Source organism: Astatotilapia calliptera, chromosome 17, assembly GCF_900246225.1.
Source record: "Astatotilapia calliptera chromosome 17, fAstCal1.2, whole genome shotgun sequence".
Taxonomy (NCBI): Eukaryota; Metazoa; Chordata; class Actinopteri; order Cichliformes; family Cichlidae; genus Astatotilapia; species Astatotilapia calliptera.
In genome coordinates, this window is record NC_039318.1 from 836,183 (window position 1) to 856,808 (window position 20,626).

Here is a 20,626-nt window from a genome sequence, read left to right on the forward strand (position 1 = left end):
ATGGAGCACAGACACTGCAGACAGGAAGCTGCTCTTATGTCTATGAACAAAAGCATGTGTTATTACAATATCAGCAATAAACAAGCAGACATTTAAAGTAGGGAAATGGAGAAATAAAAGCCTGGAAACTGCAACACAGATGAGAAGAGACGTGGGCAGAAAAAGGATGCGTTAGGCGTTTTTCTGACACTGTCCTTGGGAGCGTACTCCCTGTTCTTGATTTCTCTTTGATTTCTGGTTCAGATACACTGACTTCTCTGGCTTTGCTCACTGGCTGTACTCAAAGTCTCTGCACTTCTTTACAGAGAATCCTGTCAGAGGTGATCCAGCTCTTCTATTCTCACCCTGACATTACAAAGTGAAGCCTGTACTGACCTGAAGCGTCCACGTCTGCTGCTTTTCTTATACGATGCAGTCGGACAGAGCTGCAGCGAGGACACAAAAATAAATGGACACACAAACCAGACAAAGCTTAACACCGAAGGAAAAGTTGGAAACTTACACATCAGTGGATCCTGCACAGATCCTACAAGTAGATAAAGAGAACCAGATTAAACAATTTTTAGGGGAAAGTGACCACGTGTGTGAGGGCGGACAGCTCAAGGACAGAGAACATAACAGTGAATTTCTCAGCACGTCTTTATCCCGTCTTCCTTCTCTCCGGTCCCGACAGATGGCCCCGCCCCTCCCTGAGCCTGGCTCTGCCGGAGGTTTATGAGATAAGATCAGCAGAAACAGCAGAAAGTGACAGTGCAAAGTTACATAGCAAACATTAGAGAACACAACTGTACAGAATAGAATAGAATAAAATATACAGCAGGATAAAAATAGAATACAAATGCTATATACAACTGAGTAAAAATACAACTTTGTCAGAAAAGAGTATTGCACTTAGTGTTATTGCACATGTGTGGATGAGTTTGATCAGTTGGAGGCTTTGTTGTGGAGTCTGACAGCAGTGGGGAGGAAAGACCTGTGAAATCTCTCCGTCCCACACCGTGGGTGCCGCAGCCACTGGAGGAGCTGCTCAGTGCTGTCACAGTCTGCTGCATGGGGTGGGAGATGTTGTCCAACAGGGATGACAGCTTAGCCACCGTTCTCCTGTCACTCACCACCTCCACTGGGTCCAGAGGGCATCCTAGAACAGAGCTGGACCTTCGGATCACCCTGTTCAGTCTCATCCTGTCCCCAGCAGAGATGCTGCCGCCCCAGCAGACCACACCATAAAAGATAGCAGAAGCCACCACAGAGTCATAGAAGGTCTTCAGGAGTGGGCCCTCCACTCCAAACGACCTGAGTCTCCACAGCAGGTACAGCCTGCTCTGCCCTTTTCTGTAGAGGGCGTCTGAGTTATGAGTCCAGTCCAGTTAAAAGGGAGTTTTTCCTTCCCACTGTCGCCAAAGCGTCTACCTTACAATATAAAGCACCTTGAGGCGACTGATGTTGTGACCTGGTGCTGTGTAAATAGAATAAACTCATTTAAATAGAATGAGGTGGTCAGGTGTGTGTTTGTTTTTTATTTTGTTCTCAGGAGGAATCATGTGTCTCTTACCAACAGTCAACTGCAGCAGTGACAGTCGCTGCTTCACATCGAGTACAGACTACCAGGAGCATCACGCCCTCTGGTGGCTGGAACCAGTAACGGGAGCTCATGTTGTGAAAGGCACAAATCTGAAAACTTCAGGCTGCCTTCTGCTCACGCGTGAAGTTTGTGGGGCTGAACAAGCCAAGCAGTGAGTGCAACATGAAACTAAAGAGTAATAACAACAATAGAAAGTGCTCATCCCAGAAATCCACTGTGACTTCTACTTACATCCACTTCTTGCTGTGAACTTTGTCGCAGTTTCAAACATACATTTTACCGTTGCCATCATATGAACTACCCAGTGTGCCTGGCAAGACTGGTTTTAACAAATTGCAGGTTATATATTTATATCTGCACTGAGCCACTTTTATAAAAGGCTAATCAAGAAAAGGAAACCTAAATGGTGATTGACTTAGTAGATGTTTGGTTCGATTGAAAATCTGACAGCACAAGTTAAATGACCGCCGTGTTCTGTGTGAGGAAGCATGAATGTAACGACTGTTCGCTCAGAAAGGTCAGCCTCACAGATGAGAGAGAAAAGAGGCATGAACAGAGTCACTGGCTTCAAGTCTGGGAACGACGAGTGTGCCTGTTCAAGTTCACATGAAATGTGCACTGTCTGACCTGCTGGGGGCGCAAAAGAGCCCACCGCAGCCTGTCGTTACAGAGCGGACGCAGGCTCTGCCACGCGAGACGACGTTATATTTGAACCAGCTTTTCACAGTCCTCAGGGCTCCTGGGGCCTCTCAGCCCATCACTGTCTGGAGCTGCACACTAAATGAAATCAGTAATATATCCTGGGTAGAAAACTATACAGTTGTATTGTTAGCTTAAGGATAGCGATGACAGATATATGAAGCAGTATGGAAAACATATAAAGATAAGAAACAATCTTAAATGTTAGGTTTGAAATACAGTTTTTATAATGCGACACGTTTCACAAACACACAACAGCATTCAGTCTCTTATGTTCTTTAGATTGGTCAGTTTGGTGTCTCGCTGTTTCAGTGTTACATTCGTGGATTTACTCCTTCGCCCCGTCCCTGTAAGCGTGTGTCACGTGACCCTCTGACCGGCTCCTTGGTGCCGCAGCCACGGACCTCAGCTGTCGTCGTCAGGACGTTCCAAAGAGAACCTTCCAGAGGGGTCTGGGATGAACCACTTCTCCCAGCGATCTAGATGCACAGCAGGGTAATTCCAGGGTTTGAACGGGCCATTCCAGTGCAGCAGGTGCGCCTCCTGGAGGAAGTTCTCTGGGTAATGGACATCCGGACTCCAGCCTGGACACACAGCGAAGCTTTTTGGAAACTGAGCTGACGGTGGCACTAATATTCCAGCTGTGTGTGGAGAGCAATCTTACCCAGGTGCCTGATGTGCCACAGAGGGTCCAGTATCGTGTATTTGTCATGAAACACGATTAGCATGGGTGGGGTTGCCACGCCCCCTGCCATGGCACTGCTGTATATGTTTTGTCTGTTGGTGAGAAGGGTTTAAAATCAGATGCAGTGGCCAGTGAAAACAAAAGAAAGAGATTTTTTTGTTATACACCAGTGAGCCTCCATCAGCTACCTCTGCAGGGCTCCGAACAAAACAGTTTACGTCACCCATCTGCTGATGGGATCAATACGCTCGTGGGGGAAAGTACTTTTTAGTGCTTAAACCTAATCAATGAAAAAGTGACTGATAACAAACAATACATGAACAAATGAAAACCACATAAACAAAGATAAAAAGATAAAACTCTAGACGATAATCACAGTTTCCTGACACACCCCGGCTCTTCAGGAGACGACTCTTTTAGTGTTGCTTTGGCCGGTCACAGCACGCATGCAAAAGGACTCTGTGCATAATTCAGACATGCCAACCGCATCTGAAAGAACTCTGTAATTGGGATGAAGTAGGGAAGAATTTTGGGAGCCGGAGAGGAACGAGGTACAACACATAAGTACGGGATATCACGCCCTCGCGTGTCCTGGCTGAAGAAACCTTTATTCACGCCTTTAAGGCAGATGGCGTGTGATGACACGCGCACGGCCCCGCCGGCACATATAGCCGCTGTCATCACAGTCATCAGTTCGATAGCCGCTCTTCACCGAGCCAAACTGCTCAGTGGGGCCACCTTGTGTTGTACCTCGTTCCTCTCCTTCAGGGAACAGAAGTTATAGACATAACTATTCGTTCCCTTTCAGTCGATTCACTCGGTACAACACATAAGTATGGGACATATATACAGGCCCCACAGAGCAGTCACCGAACCGGAATCGGACCACCACATCCTTAGTGAGTGGTAGACCCAGCAGAAAGGACAGCATGAGCCACCGAAGGGCCTGTAACGTCCAACCGATAAAACCGCACAAAAGTGTGCGGTGATGCCCAACTAGCTGCCGCACAAATATCAGCTACAGGCACCCCTTTAAAAAGAGCCCATGAGGTTGCCATCCCCCTGGTGGAATGAGCTCTCACCCCCTGGGGCAAAGCAAGACCACCGGTGCCGTACGCCAGTGAGATAGCTTCTATAATCCAGTGGGACAGCCTCTGCTTGGACAGAGCTCTACCTCTATTTGGATTAGCGAAGCAGACAAACAGCTGGTCACGTAAACGCACACTCTGAGTGCGCTCAATGTAGGTGCGTAGCACACGCACTGGACAAAGAGAATGCATCCTCCTCTGCTCCTCAGATGCAAAAGGAGGGGAGCAAAAGCTCAGCAACTCAAACTCCACTGAGCTATAAGACGCAGGCATGATCTTGGGAAAATAGGCAGCATTTGGACGCAATACGACCTTGAGACCATCAGGAGAGAACTGTGTGCAGGAGGGATGCACAGAGAGCGCATGAAGGTCACCCACTCGCTTTGCTGAAGCCAAAGCGAGAAGTAATGCAGTCTTATATGAAAGAAATTTCATATCCACAGACTCAGAGGGTTCAAACGGGGGGCTACAAAGGTCCTCCAGCACCAAAGACAAGGCCCAAGCAGGGACACTGGACTTAAGCACGGGCCTCAGCCGGCAAACTCCTTTCAGAAAACGTATGGCGAGGGGATGTGCACCTGGTGTCACCTCGTCAAAGCCAATATGACAAGCAGATATAGCTGCTGAATAAACCTTAATTGTTGAAAATGAAAGGCCCTTATCCAGCAGCTCCTGCGGGAATGTCAAAACACTGAAATGGGAGAGTGTGGCGGTCCTGGCACCATTGCTCGAAGGCTCGCCATTTGTAAGCGCACAAGCCTCTAGTAGATGAGGCCCTAGCGCTCTGAATTGTCGCTATCACACTAGGTGGCAAACCCTTAGCAATCAAGTTTAACCTCTCAGCAGGTAAGCATGAAGGCGCCACAGATCCGGGCACGGATGAACCACTATTTGCCCCTTGCCTCTTGCCAAATAGATCCCAGATCTGAGCCACTATTAAAGGGTGCAACCTCCATTCTCTCACCAGAGGACCCCCTGGAGAGAAGGTCCGGCCCCAGGTTCAGGTGGCCTGGGGCATGGGTGGCTCTTAGATACAGAAAATGAACACCATAACAGCAGAGAGTGAGACAGCTTCAACAGGGGAGGAGAGCGTGTTCCTCCCTGCCTGTTTATGTAAGACACCACTGTTGAATTGTCCGTCCTGACTAAGACATGCTGGCCTCCAGGACTGGACGGAAATGCTTTAGAGCTAAGAACACTGCTAACAGCTCTAAGTGCGGACCAGATCCCTCTCACTGATGCACACTCACACAGCGCTCCCCACCCTCTTAGGGAAGCATCTGTGGACACCACCTTGTGAAACAAAACCCTCCCAATCCGAGAGCCCTGATGCAGCAGCCCGGGCTCCCTCCAAGGACGGAGAGCTAGCATGCAAGACGTGGTTACCGGCAGCCTCCTCCGGAGCTGACGCGATGCACACAAACGGTGAGAGAGAGTCCAGTGTTGAAACGCTCTCATTTTTAACAGTCCAAGCGGCACTACGGCGATCATAGATGCCATCGTGCCCAACAAGCTTAATATGGTCTGGAAACGCAGTCTGCGTCCCAGCTGAAACTGAGCGAGGCAGCGATGAAACGCGGCCACTCTGTGCTCCGACAAACGTGCGCGGCTGGAAAGCGAGCATATTTCCAAACCGAGGAAAGAAATCTGCTGACTCAGGATTAGCGAGCTCTTTTGAACGTTCACAGAGAACCCCAGTGTCTGAATGTGTGACAGAACCAGCGACAGCTGTGTCTCCGCCTGCTCTCTGGAGCAAGCTACGAGAGCCCAGTCGTCCAGGTAGGCTAAGATGCGGATGCCTCTCTTTCTGAGGGGCGCTAGCGCTGCCTCGGCACATTTTGCAAAGGTGCGAGGAGCGAGCGACAGCCCGAACGGCAGCACTAGGTACGGAGGATGTGATCTGTGGTGACTCTGACCTCGTTAAGAAGAGGTGCCAGCGGGCTGTCATCAGGAACCAGCGATCCGAGCTCCACCAGGCACATCGCCCGGTACGTCTGGAGCATGGTGACGGAGCTCATGGCGTGAGCAGTGCCGGCCTGAGCCCGATAAATCTTCTTCTTCATAGGGGGTGGGTTAGCTAAGTCCAATTCCATGTACTGTCCATAGCCGGGCACAGTGACGCGGGTAGACAGAGGTTTGTCCTATGATGCTGTTAGCTCGCAGAGAAAGTCTGGGAACATGGGAAGGCAGTTTTTGGCTGTTGCGGGCTCCGGTGGGAGGAAAAAACCCGCGAGCCGCGACGGCCTCTGAGCTGGCGGAGGAGAGGGCCAGTCCACCTGCAGCTTCTCAGCAGCACGGCGAAACAGGGAGGAAAGAGAAGTCCGTCAGCGCTCCTGCATGGTTCCGGCTCGTCATCAACTAACCCGTCAACATATTCCATGTGGTCAGCCCAGCTAATTGCGGGGACATCGACCGGATAATCCTTGTCCTCGGACTCGGACGAAGCCGGGGCTCCAGACTCTGAAAGGAGAGGGTCATGCGGTGGGACAGTGGAGCGTCCCAGCACTTTTTCCACAAACGTCACCCGTCTTTCCAGGGTCGAGCGCCGGAGCTGGCGACAAAACGCACAGGCTTCGGGCTCCATCAATGCTCTCCTAGCGTGGCCGATCCCCAGGCAGACGGGGCAGGCATTGTGCTGGTCGCTGTCGTGCAAAGAGAAACCACATCCCTGAGGACAGGGGCGAACAGAAGATTTGTGCTTTGCTCGCTTAGGTTTGGAGTCCAAAGTTCAAAAACGCAAAGCAAAACGCTGCACAGGAAAACTTGAAATTAGCACTCCGCGGGCAGCCTACGCACCAACTGCACGGTGGAGACTAACACTAGGGCTGCCACGATTAGTCGACTAGTCACGATTACGTCGACTAATCGTCGACGACTAATTTAATAGTCGACGCGTCGTTTGAAGCTTTGTAAGATCACAAAAGATCACAAAAGACGCAGGAATCCTCCTGTACCCGCATTAGTAGGCCGATTATGTTACAGCGACACGACGAAGACTGTCCAAATTCAAAGACTCCGACAAATGGACCCTTCATTTCCCCAGATTTGAAGGATGGGTGGGGTGTATACTTCGTGGCCCAACCTATCCCAGAATTCATAGCGCGGCCCAGCTCAGTTTCCAACAATGGCGGCAGCTAGTTAGTTTTAGAATCAGAATCAGAATCAGAATGGGGTTTATTGCCAAATGTTGAGCAGGTTTACAACATTAGGAAATTGCTGCGGTGCTTCAGTGCAAACATAGTGTCATAAATAGCACTTAAATAGACATGAAAAAAATAAAAGTAGGGATAAGAATTAAAAGTGCTACGTAGAAAGATATGTGCATGAGATATACATGAGATATATACATGAGAATAAGAATTAAGAGTGCTACGTTGAAAGATATATACATGAGTGCAGGTGGTGATCAGTGCCAAACATAGAATGATGCAGTGACACAGCGTAGGGTCATGTGTTAGTGGTGGGAACAGTCATACGGTTATTGTTCATGTGTCCAACAGCAGAGGGGAAGAAACTGTTCTTATGGCGAGAGGTTCTGGTGCGAATGGACCGGAGCCTCCTGCCTGAGGGGAGCAGGTCAAACAGACTGTGTCCAGGGTGAGAAGGGTCAGCTGAGATCCGAGCTGCACGCCGGATTTTAACTTTACTCTTATTATTCTTTCTGGGTCACAAAATAAACGTTTAACATATTTTCAGGCGAGAATGTAGCTGTGTAAACCTCAAATATCTGCTCAGTTTATCAAGACACCACATATTTTCAAAAGCGCTCCGACGTTTTCGGAGACGTCTGTTACCCACTAGCTCGATAGTGAGCCGGGGGCTAGGCTAACTAGCGCCGTGAGAACACCGGACTCCCGGCAAATCGTTTTCAAACCCACCGCCGTCTTTTGCTACTCAGGTTAAACATGATATATGAGTCACTTAGATAACTTAAAATGTTATTGTTTGGCTTTTTTCAGTATTTTATTTGTTCCTGAGTAAATCGGTTTGGCTGAGATTAAAGTTTTAGTTTTTACACAGCTGAATAAACGTCAAGCAGACAGCTGATTATCAGAAGTGTGAGATGCTCCAGAATATACTCCAGTGTCCTGTTATATTTTAGATAGCAAGGAGTTTATTAAACTTCACCGAAACAATCTGCAAATTTCATTAAAATTGAATAAACTATCATCTTGTCTTTATTTTTAGTTAGCACAGACCTTAAACACTTAAAGCTGTAAGCTAATGATAGTTATATAAGAGCAGATGCTGCTGGTGCAATAAGCTGTATGCTGTACGTCCAATGGATGATGATCTGATTAGTCGACTATCAAAATAATCGTTTGTGGCGGCCCTAGCTAACACCAACAGGGGCAGTCCAACTCAGCAGAGGTGTTCTCCGCGAGGTGAAGAGCGTAAGAACTGAGGGACGACTGTGATGACAGCGGCTATATGTGCAGGCGGGGCGTGCGCGTGTCATCACATGTGAATAAAGGTTTCTTCAGCCAGGGCACGCGAGGGCGTGATATCCCGTACTTATGTGTTGTACCGAGTGAACTGACTGAAAGGGAACAGCTCTGTGTACGTATCTCACCCCAAACCACAGCACTGCTGCAACATACAGAGGCTAGTTAGCTAACTGTAGTTACGAGTGGTTCAATGGCTTTTTACAGTATATCTGTGGGATATCGCTCGCCATCACAGCTGCTTCACTCTAAATGCCAGACACTGGCCTTCATATGCAAAACTGTAGGAACATCTGCAATAAAAGGTTTAAATCCACAAACACACTTTTAGTAAGCTGACAGATGTAACGACAGGTAGGTCATGTAGGGAGTGACGTGTGGCTCTTCGGGGTCAACTTAATAAAGTTTTATTGGTTGAAAGCTGACACAAAGCCTTTATAACTTACAACTGTGATCCTTACAGGTTTGCTGTGCATTGTCGACGTATAGACAGTACCGTATAGAGATCTAAAATATGTAGCGCTTGACCTTTGACCTCTCTTTCAAGGTAAAATAAGATCAAAGTTTCATAAACCAAATCTACTGTTCATATTGGTAACATTTAGGAAATGACACTAGTTTAAGGAGTTTACCTGAAATTCTCCTCCATCCACTTCTCCAGCTCTTTGGTGACCTTCTGCTTCTTCCACTCGTTCATATCTGCCACAAAGACTCCAGGGTTGAAAGAGCAGTCGCTGGGGTTGATGCCCAGGTCTTTCACTTCCTGTTTCCTGTAGTCCAGGAAGCCCATGTAGGTTGTCTAGGGGACGAGCTCAGAGGAGAGAATACCAAATAATAATGACTGAATCCCTCCCACATGTTACTATGTCAAATAAAACCTCTTTAATGTGAGATTTACACGAGGCATAAAAGTCTAACATCATAACAGAAGCCGTAAAAATCCACCTGCATCCCGATGCTGCGCACCGTCTCGTGTGTGGAGGGAAGGTCGCAGTCTGTGGCAAAAGCAGCCGCGTGTCCTGGCTTCAGCTTGATATTAAACAGATCCCTGATGTCACCTGAAACACAACCAGACTGCTGTATTTGTCCCCATCCTGATACTCGTCACACTTTCATGCTTCAGATCCTAAAACTCATTTTAATAATTAACAAACAGAACCCGAGTAAAGGCAAATAATGATGTATTTATTTAGAGATCTTCTGGGTTTAGTTCGTTCTCTAGGAGCCAATAAAGGGCTCCTTTGACTTCACTGGGTCATGTCAGGGTCTACCTCTGAATTCAGCCGTTTAGTAACTCTGTGTGACGCTCCTCGGTAGCACAGTTGTGTCTAATGTAGAAGATTACACATGTGTGTACAGATCATTTAAACACTTATTGAATCATTCGGTTTAATATGGAATCCTTTTATTAGACTGACTGTAGACATGCGTACCCTGCACGATGATGTCATCATCTAAGTATATAACCCTCGAGTGGAGGATGTCGAGCAGAGGGAGGTAAAACCGCACAAAGTTGAGCTGCAAAACAAAGTTTTTTATTTCTTTGAGACAGGAACTCTGTGCTTGGTTTGGCTGATGACACGGATGCAGCACTCACGGGATGTAAGAGATCGGGTCGAGATGAATCTGGCTTCACCTTTCCAACAAGGACCATCGGGTTAAATTCCACTATCTTGTAGCGGATGCCTTTGAGTTTTGTCTTCTCTATGTACCTCCTACGTGACACAAAAGGAAGATTAGGTGAGAAATACTCACTTTGGGCAACAATACTGGGAGAAAACCACTGATCTCCATATTTGGAACAAAGTGCGGTTCATATTTTTGTAGTTCAAAGATGCACCTCGTGAGTTTGACAGCATCACGAAGAGTAACAACGTAGAAGAAAACACTGGCGTCTGTGTTGCTGATGATGCTGTTGATGGTTGCCATGGAGGCACCCATGCGCTCCTCTGATGCACAGATGACGACGGGCACGACATCATGCGCTTCTGCAGCGTGTTCCTGAGAAACTTGTCCTGCATTCTTCGGGCTTTTCCTGTTCTCTGTCAGGAATCAGGAGTTTAGACTGGTTTATGCTCAATTTCAGTGGGATCCTTTTCACTTAAGGAGAGTAACATATTTCACATTTGGAACATTAGTGAGTATTTCTCAGATTAAGTAGTGAAGACCAACGCTGACGCACCTGACAGTCTTGGCCGAGTGGAGGCTCTGAGCAGTGTACTGCGCAGGAGGAGGCACACCATCAGCACCAGCAGCACCAGCAGGATCCGATTGACTGAAACGCGATCGCTCAGTGTTTGAGTGCAAAACTAAAGAAGTTTGTCTCAAAGCAGATTGATGCCGTAAAACAACAAGAGCTGTCTACGTTTAGAAGGAACATCATAAACCACAGACTTGTGCCTGACCTCATCTGTCAGCTTGCCCATCATCACTGTGTCTCATGCACATCCTGCACCATCCTCACATGTCCTCCTTTGACACGCTATCACATGCTCGCTCTACATCAGCAGAGACAGAAACTCCCTCTGATCCTCTCTATTCCTCTCCATCAACTGATATCCTCATGTTGGTGATGTCCAGGATCAACATTGGATCTGACCAATCACACCGTTGTGACATCATAGCTGTCCACTCAGGGAAACAGGTCAGGGTCAGGATGTGATTGTGGTTAGGGCTGAGTGATGTGACGGTGTTTCCATCACTACAGCGTGATCGATGTTGAACCAGGACCGACATCAGTTTGTTGATCCAGGAACATCAGCACGGCGACATCAGATTGAGCCTCCACCAACACAGTCAAAGCAAAGTACAAGTAAGAATAATAAAAAATAAAAATGAGGCTCTTTATGGCTGAGCCAGACAACAGTCTGCTGTTCATTAGCTCAGGTTGGCTTAAAGCGACTGAAAGCTTTAAACCAAAGAAAGAAAAAAGACTTCACAGAGACGCTGGCTGCAACAATAGGCAGGTAACGGCTACCTTTATGCTAGCAATGGTACAGTGATTCTCAGTCGCACAGCAAAGACAGAGAATAAATCATCCCATAAATAATTAAGTGATTATCAGCTGTTACTATAAAAAGTAAAACATGTCCATTTTCAAAATGCTTTGTGTATTTCCTCCAGCTGTGAGACACACCAGAGAGGAAGGAGGGTCTGCAAACACAAGCGTACTTTGGTTTTTGTGCAGCCGTCCGGGTACTGTAGCTAGTGCTAACTGGAGTCTGCACAGCATCCTGACTCGTTACCTAGAACCACGGATTAGTGAAAGCACTTAAGGATTGCTCTCACAGTATGAGAGAATCCAGTTACCAGTCGAGTTAAGTGTTAAAGGTTTGGCTAGTAGAAGGTGGATTTCCTGAAGGCGAGTAAAGTGGAAAATGTGCCTTTTCTGTAGAAAGAAAACAGCGTGAAAAACACTGGAGTTACTGAAATTTGCACACATGCAGCTTTTACTTTTTAACAACCGCATGCAGTTCAGGAATAAGTCGTTACAGCCTGCTGTCTATCCCATTCCATAGATATTTGGTGCATGTGCATGGCTGCTTCCTCTTCCTGGGGAAAAATAAGGGGACCTTTACTGGCAACAGCTGTCCAGTGGATGCACAGTGGACGTGAATGCAAAGCACATGCAGACAACACAATCTGCTAACGTTACTTCTCAGCTACATGTCAGCTAATACTGCTGGACGACATGAATCAGTCTTTATCCATTTGCATCACACTTTGGTTACACTTACTTTTTCTCAGGAGAGCCATGTTTGCTATTTGCTTCCAGGGACATCTGCACACACCCCAGAACAGAGAAGGAGAGAGCTATGAAGCCACTTCTGAGGAGCAAAAGATGAAATATTTTGTAATTTGGCCCCTCAGGGAGGGGAGCCCTGAAACCTGCCAACACAGCTAACAGCCCTGAAATGTGTTTTTATTTCTAAAGATGACAGCTCTCATATGTTTGCAGTGCAGGGAGTGTTACTGTCAAACAACCTGATGACTGCTGTTTAGAAGCAGCGTCTTCTACAGCTGTGAATAATCTGAGGTAGTCTGACAGAGTACAGCTGTAACCCTACGAACACAAAGCAGAGAGGCCGTCTGTGCAGAACAATCAGTCCTTACGTGTTCCTCTCTCAGCAGCTCGCGTTAGGAGTCACCGCAGCGCAGCATCCGATCTCGCCCTCCCTCTAAACATCACTGCACTCCTCATCAGTCTTTGGCTGCTTTTTAGTCATTTTGAGGACAGTACCTGACCATACTGGGAGGGATATTTCTTTTGTTTGACCAGTCACTCAACACTTACTATTAAAGTGTAAAAAAGGCATCCTGTCATAAAACATACAGCTTTTCCCATTTCTTTAGTTGAATCTGCAAAAAAATGCCCAAAAGCATAGAGCAGTATTTTACATAAACAAGCTGATTCCCAAAGAGCTGACATATGCTGTGTACACGTGGACGACAAATGAATGGCAGGCCTAAAAAACTATTTGAAGCAAATGAAGAGCATGGGTAAAATCCAGCAAACGCCTGACCTGAGGGCTGGATCTGGGGCTTCGGCCCATCCATCTACCATTTGTCAAAGTCTCGTTAGAAACGGCCTCAATTCAAATTGTTGTCCGTATGTATGGAAGAGGTTAGGGGAGAGGTACAGCAGTGCGTGTCCAGAGGCATGTGTAAAACACGGGGAGGCTCTGTCACGGTGTGGTGTCGGGGATCCTATCACACTGGGATTAGGAATGATAACAGTGGAATTGTAACACTAGCAGGAAGGAAGCTCGTATCTCTGAAGTGTGACGTACACGATCATTCCTAAGCCAGTAGGTTTGTTTCTAAGCTCGAACAAAAGCTACAGTGAAAAGTAACACAAAAAGACCTTTACATGAAGCAGAGTGATGTGACCAGACACAGATTCAGTGAGACAAGGGCTGACACGTGGCTGAGTCCAAAGTATTTCCTTCCTTTCTGGTGCCGGCTGCATCGGGGCATGTGTTTGCCTACCAGCCTCTCAAACCTTTATACAAATACAACAAATGCTCACACAGTGAACGGAGGGGTGAAGTCCCCCCTTTCATGAGACAAATAAGGGATTCTTACCAACACCCCATTAATTATGCTTTAAGTTTAAAATGTAAAATCTGCCCAGAGAGGATGGCAGCTTGATTAGCTCATAATGACGCCTACTCTGCAGCCTTTCACCAGAGCTGCTGTCAGCTGAAATACAACAGGACTTGCAGTTTGTGTCCTGCATTTGTTTCTGGTTTATTTGCTGCTCTTCAGAGAATTCAGAAACATCTGGAACTGCTTAGCTTTAGCTGGGAAGAGCAGAGCTGCCCAACAGCTGGGCTGCATTTGAACAACTCATCATTAACAGAAGTTACACTTTAGTATTCTTGTATGTAATATGTCCTCTTAATGCATCTCAGTGCAGTTTCACATTGTCAGTGTCAGTTTATACCAATAGTTTAACAAGTGCGTGATATTATACTTAGATTTAGAAAACCACTTTTTCACCATCAGCACAAAGTCCTCACGGTGTGTGAATCTGTGATGGTGCAGTGCAGAAACCATCACTCTGAAAACAGTTTGTGTTTGTCCTCTGTCCACAAAGAGCCATTAATGTAGAGAAGTAACTGAAACAGACGCTTTCACCGAGCGCTGGGAGCTGAAGTTAAAAGCTTAGATGGAAATCTTTAAGCAGAGCACGTTAGTGTAAAATGACAAAAAGCTCTATGGTTTACTTAAACCCTTACACATTACAACATCATGCAACCATAACAGACATAAAACTATCTGTAGAACAAAAAAGAGGAATAAAAGCTCCTTTAGATGGCAAAGCATGAAGGTGTGTCAGTGCTGCTTTGATACGACAGCCATCTTTTGTTTTTAAGTGCAGTACAAAGTCAAATGTCTGAAACACACTCACCAGCAAGAACAGCGTGGAGGTTACAGCTAGTCCCATTCGTGGAGCTGATGGTCCGTGTTGTAAAACCTCTGAGGACTGAGACTCACCCGCTTTTCTCTCCCCCCACCTTTTCCTCCAGATGTGACTCGTCTTGTTGGTCTTCTTCTTGTTAGCCAGATGCTGGATTATCTCGTTTAGAAGACCAGTGACGGCAATATCTGATCCACTTTTGGTATTTTGTCAGAGAGAAAAAGAAAGTCTGTGATATTACCCTCATGAGATGTGTTAACATTATTCCAGTAATCATTTATTAACCTAAATTTTCTTTATTATTTAACTACATTAAAGACAATTTAGAGTCTAAACGACCAAAATTGTCTTTAATGTAAAGAGCAAAGTGATTTGCAACGTGAACTCTCTAAAGTTTAGAGAGCCATATCACGTTGCTACAACAACTACATCTCCCACAATCCACATGGCCACGCCCTCCTATAAGGGCAATGATGCTCTTTCTTTCCTAATCCAAGTGACGGCTCTAACCTTGTTTTGACTGTTGTATAAAATGTTTCTCATCAAATTGTAGCAATATGTACACACTGTATAATTCAGGTCATTTTAATCTTAAATTGCAAAAAAAAAATCTATTAGTGCTCATAATAATATTTAGAATTTTGATCAAGCTATAAGTACGTAAAAAACCAAACACTTGCGTGCTTTATGTTGGTTTCAGAGGTACAGGGTTAGGTCATGGTTGGCCACGTGATTTTAAGCAGCTCAACCAGGAATCGCGCTGGTAAACAGGCCAGCGTGTGTTCTTCAACACTTCAGAGTAACTGTTCTTATTTTGGCCCGTAGGCCAGTTTCTGCTCCAGCATTTAACTTCCACCCAGCATGGATGAAAACACTTCGAAGCTGCTAGTGAAGCTCACTCAGGACGGACAGTTGGCCGCGCTGGAGAAACACATAACATTAGGCGGCTCGACTGCGGCGCAAACTGTCAGTGGCAAACACTTCGGCAAGTCGGGAGACACCTTGCTGCACTACGCCGCAAGGCATGGACACCTGGACATTGTAAAGTACCTGATAAAGAGGGTTGGCTTGGATGTAGAGGTGTACAACAACGACTATAAGAGGCCGCTACACGAAGCAGCCTCCATGAGCCACAAGGACTGTGTTAGCTACCTGCTCCAAGAAGGCGCCAAAGTGGACAGTCTGAAGAAGGCTGACTGGTGAGAAAGAACCTGTTAACGTGTTACTACATTACTGTAACCCTACTCCAAAAGGAAGGAGGAAGAAGTAAGCGCCATCGTTCCCGGGTTCACTTTAAAGCTGGCTTCGCTGTGGGAGGGGTTACCGCCCTTCGATAGCTCAGTTGGTAGAGCGGAGGACTGTAGAGGCTGAATGCTGACATCCTTAGGTCGCTGGTTCGAATCCGGCTCGAAGGAGTTACCTTTTTTAACTCGACAGAACAGTACAACTATAAACAAATGGCGTAATATTAGCTAAATATACCTGAAGGAGCGGCTTTACTTTTCTTTAATATACTTCAATAAATTTGTGTTTCTAGTTGGAAATCGAAGGGGCTTATTGGTAAAAATAGCTGACAATACAATACGTTATTACAATTAAATGTACATTATTTCAAATTCAGGCTTTACAGTCCAGCCCTGTTAAACACTGACTGTTCTACAGTGCTCAGACTGTATCTGTGTGCTCCGTTTGGGGTGTATTCAGTACGGTCGTTTAAAATTAACATGAAAGAAATTGTAATATTATTTTTTTCATAAGCTACTCTTAAAATGTGAAGATATTACACGTTGTATAATATGTTCCATGATTGTAGCGCAGGAAACAAATAAAAACAGGTCAGTAGGACAGCAGCAGCACATTATCTTTCCAACTTCACTCCATATTTCGCCTGGTTATCCACGCCCCCTAGTGGCTCTATCAGTAAGTACGGGACAGATCTTCTACATAGAGTGTACGAATATATCCACCAATTGCAGTAAGTTTGTTTGTCAGAGGAGATTTGTGTCTCTGCTCTCAGGACTCCGCTGATGATGGCGTGCACTCGGAGGAACCTGGACGTGATCCAGGAGCTGCTTTGCCACGGTGCCGACCCCGCACTGAGAAACAAGGACGGCTGGAACTCCTTCCACATCGCCTGCAGAGAGGGAGACCCTGTGGTCATACAGCACCTGCTCCTTGTTGCACCAGACGTCTGGAGGACGGAGAGCAGGACACGCAGGACGCCACTACACACCGCAGGTGTCTGTACTTACAGTATGTGGAGATGTGACGTGAGGGGAAATCATATAACTTACACTTTCTCTGTTCATCCAGCAATGCATGGATGTGAGGAGGTGGTTAAGGTCTTGCTGGACAGGTATGTTGAAATTTTACATGGAGACTAATTCTGCTGCATATTTAACGCCAAATCCAGTCAACTCTGGATGCTGTCTGACTTTAGTTGTCAGCAGTTCTTACATATATAGCCCATTCACAGTATAAAAATGTATTTAAATGTGACGCAGAAGTCAAAGGTTAGATAGATGTTATAAAATTTAAGTTGTTTTTTATGACACTGAAAATTTCTGCACTCTTAAATTTCTGCGACTTCTTTTGGCACAAATGTAGCTCCACCTGCTTGATGCTGATTCGCAGCTCACGGATAACTTTGTCTGACTGATCCTTACATTTACTGGTGTTTTTCCAGATGTGGCTACATGCCTGACAGCACTGACAGCTGTGGAGTCACGCCTTTCATGGACGCCATCAGGAATGGACACATCTCTGTGGCCAGGCTTCTTTTAGACGAGCACCAGGTGGAGGAAAGCAGTCCCCTGCAGTAATGTTTCTGCACTGACGTAGTTATATGTAGTGTCTCCACCTGACCTGTGTGTGTGTGTGTGTGTGTGTGTGTGTGTGTGTGTGTGTGTGTGTGTGTGTGTGTGTGTGTGTGTGTGTGTGTGTGTGCGCCACAGGCATCTGCAGCAGCTGCTGACATACTCGGGGCTCAGCCAGTGCACCAGGTAGCCGTCACAGGCCAGGATGAGGCTCTGCGGTTTCTGGTGAAGGACTTGAATGTCGAGGTGAACCAGAGGGCGACCAGCATCCAGCTCACCGCCCTGCATTACGCTGCCAAGGTCAGAGCAGGGATTTCCCTCTGGTCTCCTTCAGCAGTCTGGTGGGAAGCTTCGGAATGGTTGGGAAAGATAAATAAATAAGCGTAGGAATGTAAGGAAAGGGACCAAGATGGGATGACTTGAGAAGTTTCAGGTATTTTGCTGTGTTGTTGTGTGGAGTGGTTAATATTTACTAACAGCAGAGCCTCGTCATGGCTCAGCTGGTGGAGCGGAGGATGTCGAGGCGTGACGCTGAAATTCACGGGTTGCTGGTTTGAAGGAGGAATAGTTTCATCCTTCAGGAATATTACATTTATCTTTCCAAACCTTTGTGTCAAACATGTGGCCCGAGAGCTGGAATCGGCCCGGCAAACACTCTAATCCGGCCCCCTGCACAGCTTTGGGAAAAGTGCAGAAGTGCATCTATTTTTACTGTATTTTCATTCGTTTTCCAGCTTTTGATAAAGACCCATCCCCACGCCTGACGGTCACGCTGTACGAATTAAATAACGTTTTTCCACTGTGTGGGAAAACTGTGGAAAAACGTTACTGCAGTCAGTTCAAACTTTTACAAAAGTGAACTGACAAAAATGTCATATTTTATAATTACAGGACAGTCTTCACAATGAACTAACAGCACTTTTCCTGTAGTTTGACCCCTTTATGGCGTAGTTTCACTGATGCAGTCCAGATGAGCTGGCTAAACTTCATTACAAGAATTACTGGAGGCTGTTTTATGTCGTCTGTGATTGTAGCCATGAAGAGTGAATGAACAGTTTTCTCAGACTGCTGATACAAGACTCACATACCGAACATAACGAGAACAAAAGCCTCGAGGCAAAGCACGGGCTACAGATCCTTCTCCGAGTCGCACTGACATGCATCTCTTTCAGGAGGGCCACACGTCCACTATAAACACACTGGTGGAGCTGGGAGCGGATCCTCATGCCCGGGACAAGAAGGGGAGGACTGGTAGGATGACCTTCTCAGTGCCTTTATGTAAAGTTATTTTCTCTGACCATGCAGCTTAATCAGAGATAATTATTATCTGTGATTATCTAACAAACAATGCCATCCATGAAGTGTCCAGTGTGCCGTGTGTTCTGCAGCTGAAATACTGCTTTTGTTCAGCCAGTTGAAAACATAATACGGATCATGTGACGAGGGGAAATAACACGTGACCTTTTCTGGCTTCACGCACACTAACAGTCAGGATACTTGGTACACAGTGATGGACGTCAGCTGGTTACGTGAACACTGCGTTTGTCAGTCTGGTGATGAGTGAAGTTTTCATGGAGGAGGCGATGTTTGCAGCATATGGCAAACAGAGACAGGTCCACAGGCAGCTGCTTTCAAATGAAAATAATAGAAACATATGAGCAGTTTAAACACAATACAAGCTGAAAGCAGCAGTGTGAGTGTGTGAGCTTTGACATGTCGCTCCACTTTATTAATAAGGTTTTGCCTGTTTGATGTCGTGAGGAATAAAGGCTCAGAGTCGCAGCTCTGTCATTCAGACAGAAATGAATGTTTAGATTAATGCTTTGTTTTTCTGAGTAATTTTATTCCACGATTCTTATCGATGCTCATCAGGGAAGACTTTAAGAAGCCTTAGACCTTCCTACTGTCCGTGCACGGAGTTCTGTTCCAGGAATGATGGTGCTATATTCCAGAGAACTGATTGGTCAGTAGGCGGTAATCTCGTACCTACTGATTTCTTATCTCATACACATCTTGCACTGGAGCAGGTTATAGGGATGCAGCATCATTTTCCACGCCATGCACCGCTGCAGCAAGTGAACCAACATAAAAAATCCACCATTTTTAGTTTACAGGCTTCATTAAGCTTTGGTTGGACTCTTTGAAATAACGTGAAAGCTGCACAGTTAATATTGGGTGAACGTCTGTGACGGCTTTACTTCTCTTTTTGTCACTAACATCAAACAAAGAAAGATCTGTTCCTGTGTTTTGCATACACCTGTGCACGTCCCTCGTTTGCATTCATTCAGTCTGAAAAATGAACCTGCAGAGACTCATCAGCGCAGTGCTCCATAGTGACCTGTAACATCTTCAGCGTTACAGAAACAGCACCAAGCTTCTGAAATGGGAGAGTCGTCTGTTGGCTCTCATAAAACTCATTTACAGGAAATATGTCGGCACAGTGAATGAAACAGATTTGGAAACAGGAACAGAGTTAGTTTGTCTTTTCATTGTCATATGGTGATAATGTCACCACCAAAACTCAGTTGTTACAGGAAGCAGTTTTTTACTGCTGTTTCTCTTCTCCCAGCTCTTCACATGGCGTGCATTGGGCAGCACGCAGACGCAGCCAGGACGCTCCTGCAGCTCGGCCTCAAAGATTCTGAGGATGCGTCCGGCACAACCGCCAGGCAGCTGGCCAGGAAACCCCACGTAGTGCAAGTGTTTGAACGTGACCTGGCACACAGACCCTAATCAATCCTTGAAACATTGAGTTCTTAATTTATTGAAATAAAGAAAAGCTGAAGCCTAATAGTGTGATTCAAGTTATTTTGCACAGATTGTGTGGATTACAATAAAAACTGTCACCCTTGTGTTTGCTAAAAGACGCAGGTTTAGACATGATCATGCTAACAGTAATCTCACTTTACCTGATAAACTCTGCATCCTGCCAGGACAGTTCGTGGCGACACAACACAAAAATGCAGCTTTCATTGTCGGCCACTACATTTGATACTGTTTGACAATCTGCTTGGCTGCCTGTTGTTTCTACTTAAAAATATGTTGGTCTTGGTGACTATCTATATGAGCTCAAAGCAGCCCACACACCGATGTAGGACTTGGGACTTTTCTGTTTGCCAACAGGTGTGTCATGCATATATGTTGTTGCAGCAGTTGAGCATATTGCCCACGCTATGCTCAATAGGCAAAGTTCCAATTCACTAAAAGTTTCTGTACATTTTTGAGACTGTGATGGAAACTATCACAAAGAAAATGAAGCCACAGCGTTTGTTTGCTGTAGTTTTTTTGTTCAGCTTCACACAAGCGAATGAAATGACACAGTACGTGTGTCAAATGTCTGTAATAATTGGCAATCAATTGCTATAATTGACAAGTAAGGCATAAAACC

General features: G+C 46.0%; 2 protein-coding genes and 1 non-coding gene across 6 annotated transcripts; 2 read left to right on the plus strand and 1 right to left on the minus strand.

Moving 5' to 3' along the window:
- Positions 1 to 1,489: 1,489 nt before the first annotated feature.
- Positions 1,490 to 14,997, minus strand: glt8d2 (glycosyltransferase 8 domain containing 2). 4 transcript variants are annotated; one of them, XM_026147301.1, is made up of 10 exons: positions 14,414 to 14,997; positions 12,237 to 12,326; positions 10,682 to 10,774; positions 10,340 to 10,541; positions 10,097 to 10,214; positions 9,933 to 10,017; positions 9,445 to 9,557; positions 9,132 to 9,298; positions 2,946 to 3,058; positions 1,490 to 2,865 (listed from the first exon to the last, which is right to left on the minus strand). In XM_026147301.1, the coding sequence occupies exons 2-10, from the start codon at positions 12,253 to 12,255 to the stop codon at positions 2,687 to 2,689; spliced, it is 1,089 nt and encodes a 362-aa protein (XP_026003086.1). In that variant the 5' UTR covers positions 12,256 to 12,326; positions 14,414 to 14,997; the 3' UTR covers positions 1,490 to 2,686. The 4 variants fall into 4 exon arrangements, with proteins under 4 accessions (XP_026003086.1, XP_026003085.1, XP_026003088.1 ...); XM_026147300.1 differs by having other exon boundaries at positions 12,237 to 12,562; XM_026147303.1 differs by lacking the exon at positions 12,237 to 12,326.
- A 143-nt stretch (positions 14,998 to 15,140) lies between these two features.
- ankrd16 (ankyrin repeat domain 16) lies at positions 15,141 to 20,029 on the plus strand. Its single transcript, XM_026147298.1, has 7 exons — positions 15,141 to 15,621; positions 16,440 to 16,660; positions 16,736 to 16,778; positions 17,109 to 17,217; positions 17,377 to 17,538; positions 18,411 to 18,489; positions 19,808 to 20,029. Exons 1-7 carry the CDS (start codon positions 15,284 to 15,286, stop codon positions 19,969 to 19,971), a joined length of 1,116 nt encoding a protein of 371 aa, XP_026003083.1. The 5' UTR covers positions 15,141 to 15,283; the 3' UTR covers positions 19,972 to 20,029.
- Positions 15,750 to 15,837, plus strand: trnay-gua (transfer RNA tyrosine (anticodon GUA)). The gene is given in 2 exon segments: positions 15,750 to 15,786; positions 15,802 to 15,837. It is a non-coding gene; the product is annotated as a tRNA-Tyr (tRNA).
- Positions 20,030 to 20,626: the final 597 nt, after the last annotated feature.

Bases quoted from the DNA above. Each gene is read 5' to 3' on its own strand.
- glt8d2 (XM_026147301.1), bottom strand. The intron at 9,558-9,932 runs GTACGCATGTCT...GTTGTGTTTCAG, and splicing joins TGATGACATCATCGTGCAGG to GTGACATCAGGGATCTGTTT. The intron at 3,059-9,131 runs GTAAACTCCTTA...TCTCACCAACAG, and splicing joins TGGATGGAGGAGAATTTCAG to ACAAAACATATACAGCAGTG.
- ankrd16 (XM_026147298.1), top strand. From the start codon at position 15,284: ATGGATGAAAACACTTCGAAGCTGCTAGTGAAGCTCACTCAGGACGGA. The intron at 17,218-17,376 runs GTGGAGGAAAGC...TGTGCGCCACAG, and splicing joins TTCTTTTAGACGAGCACCAG to GCATCTGCAGCAGCTGCTGA. The intron at 17,539-18,410 runs GTCAGAGCAGGG...CATCTCTTTCAG, and splicing joins CCCTGCATTACGCTGCCAAG to GAGGGCCACACGTCCACTAT.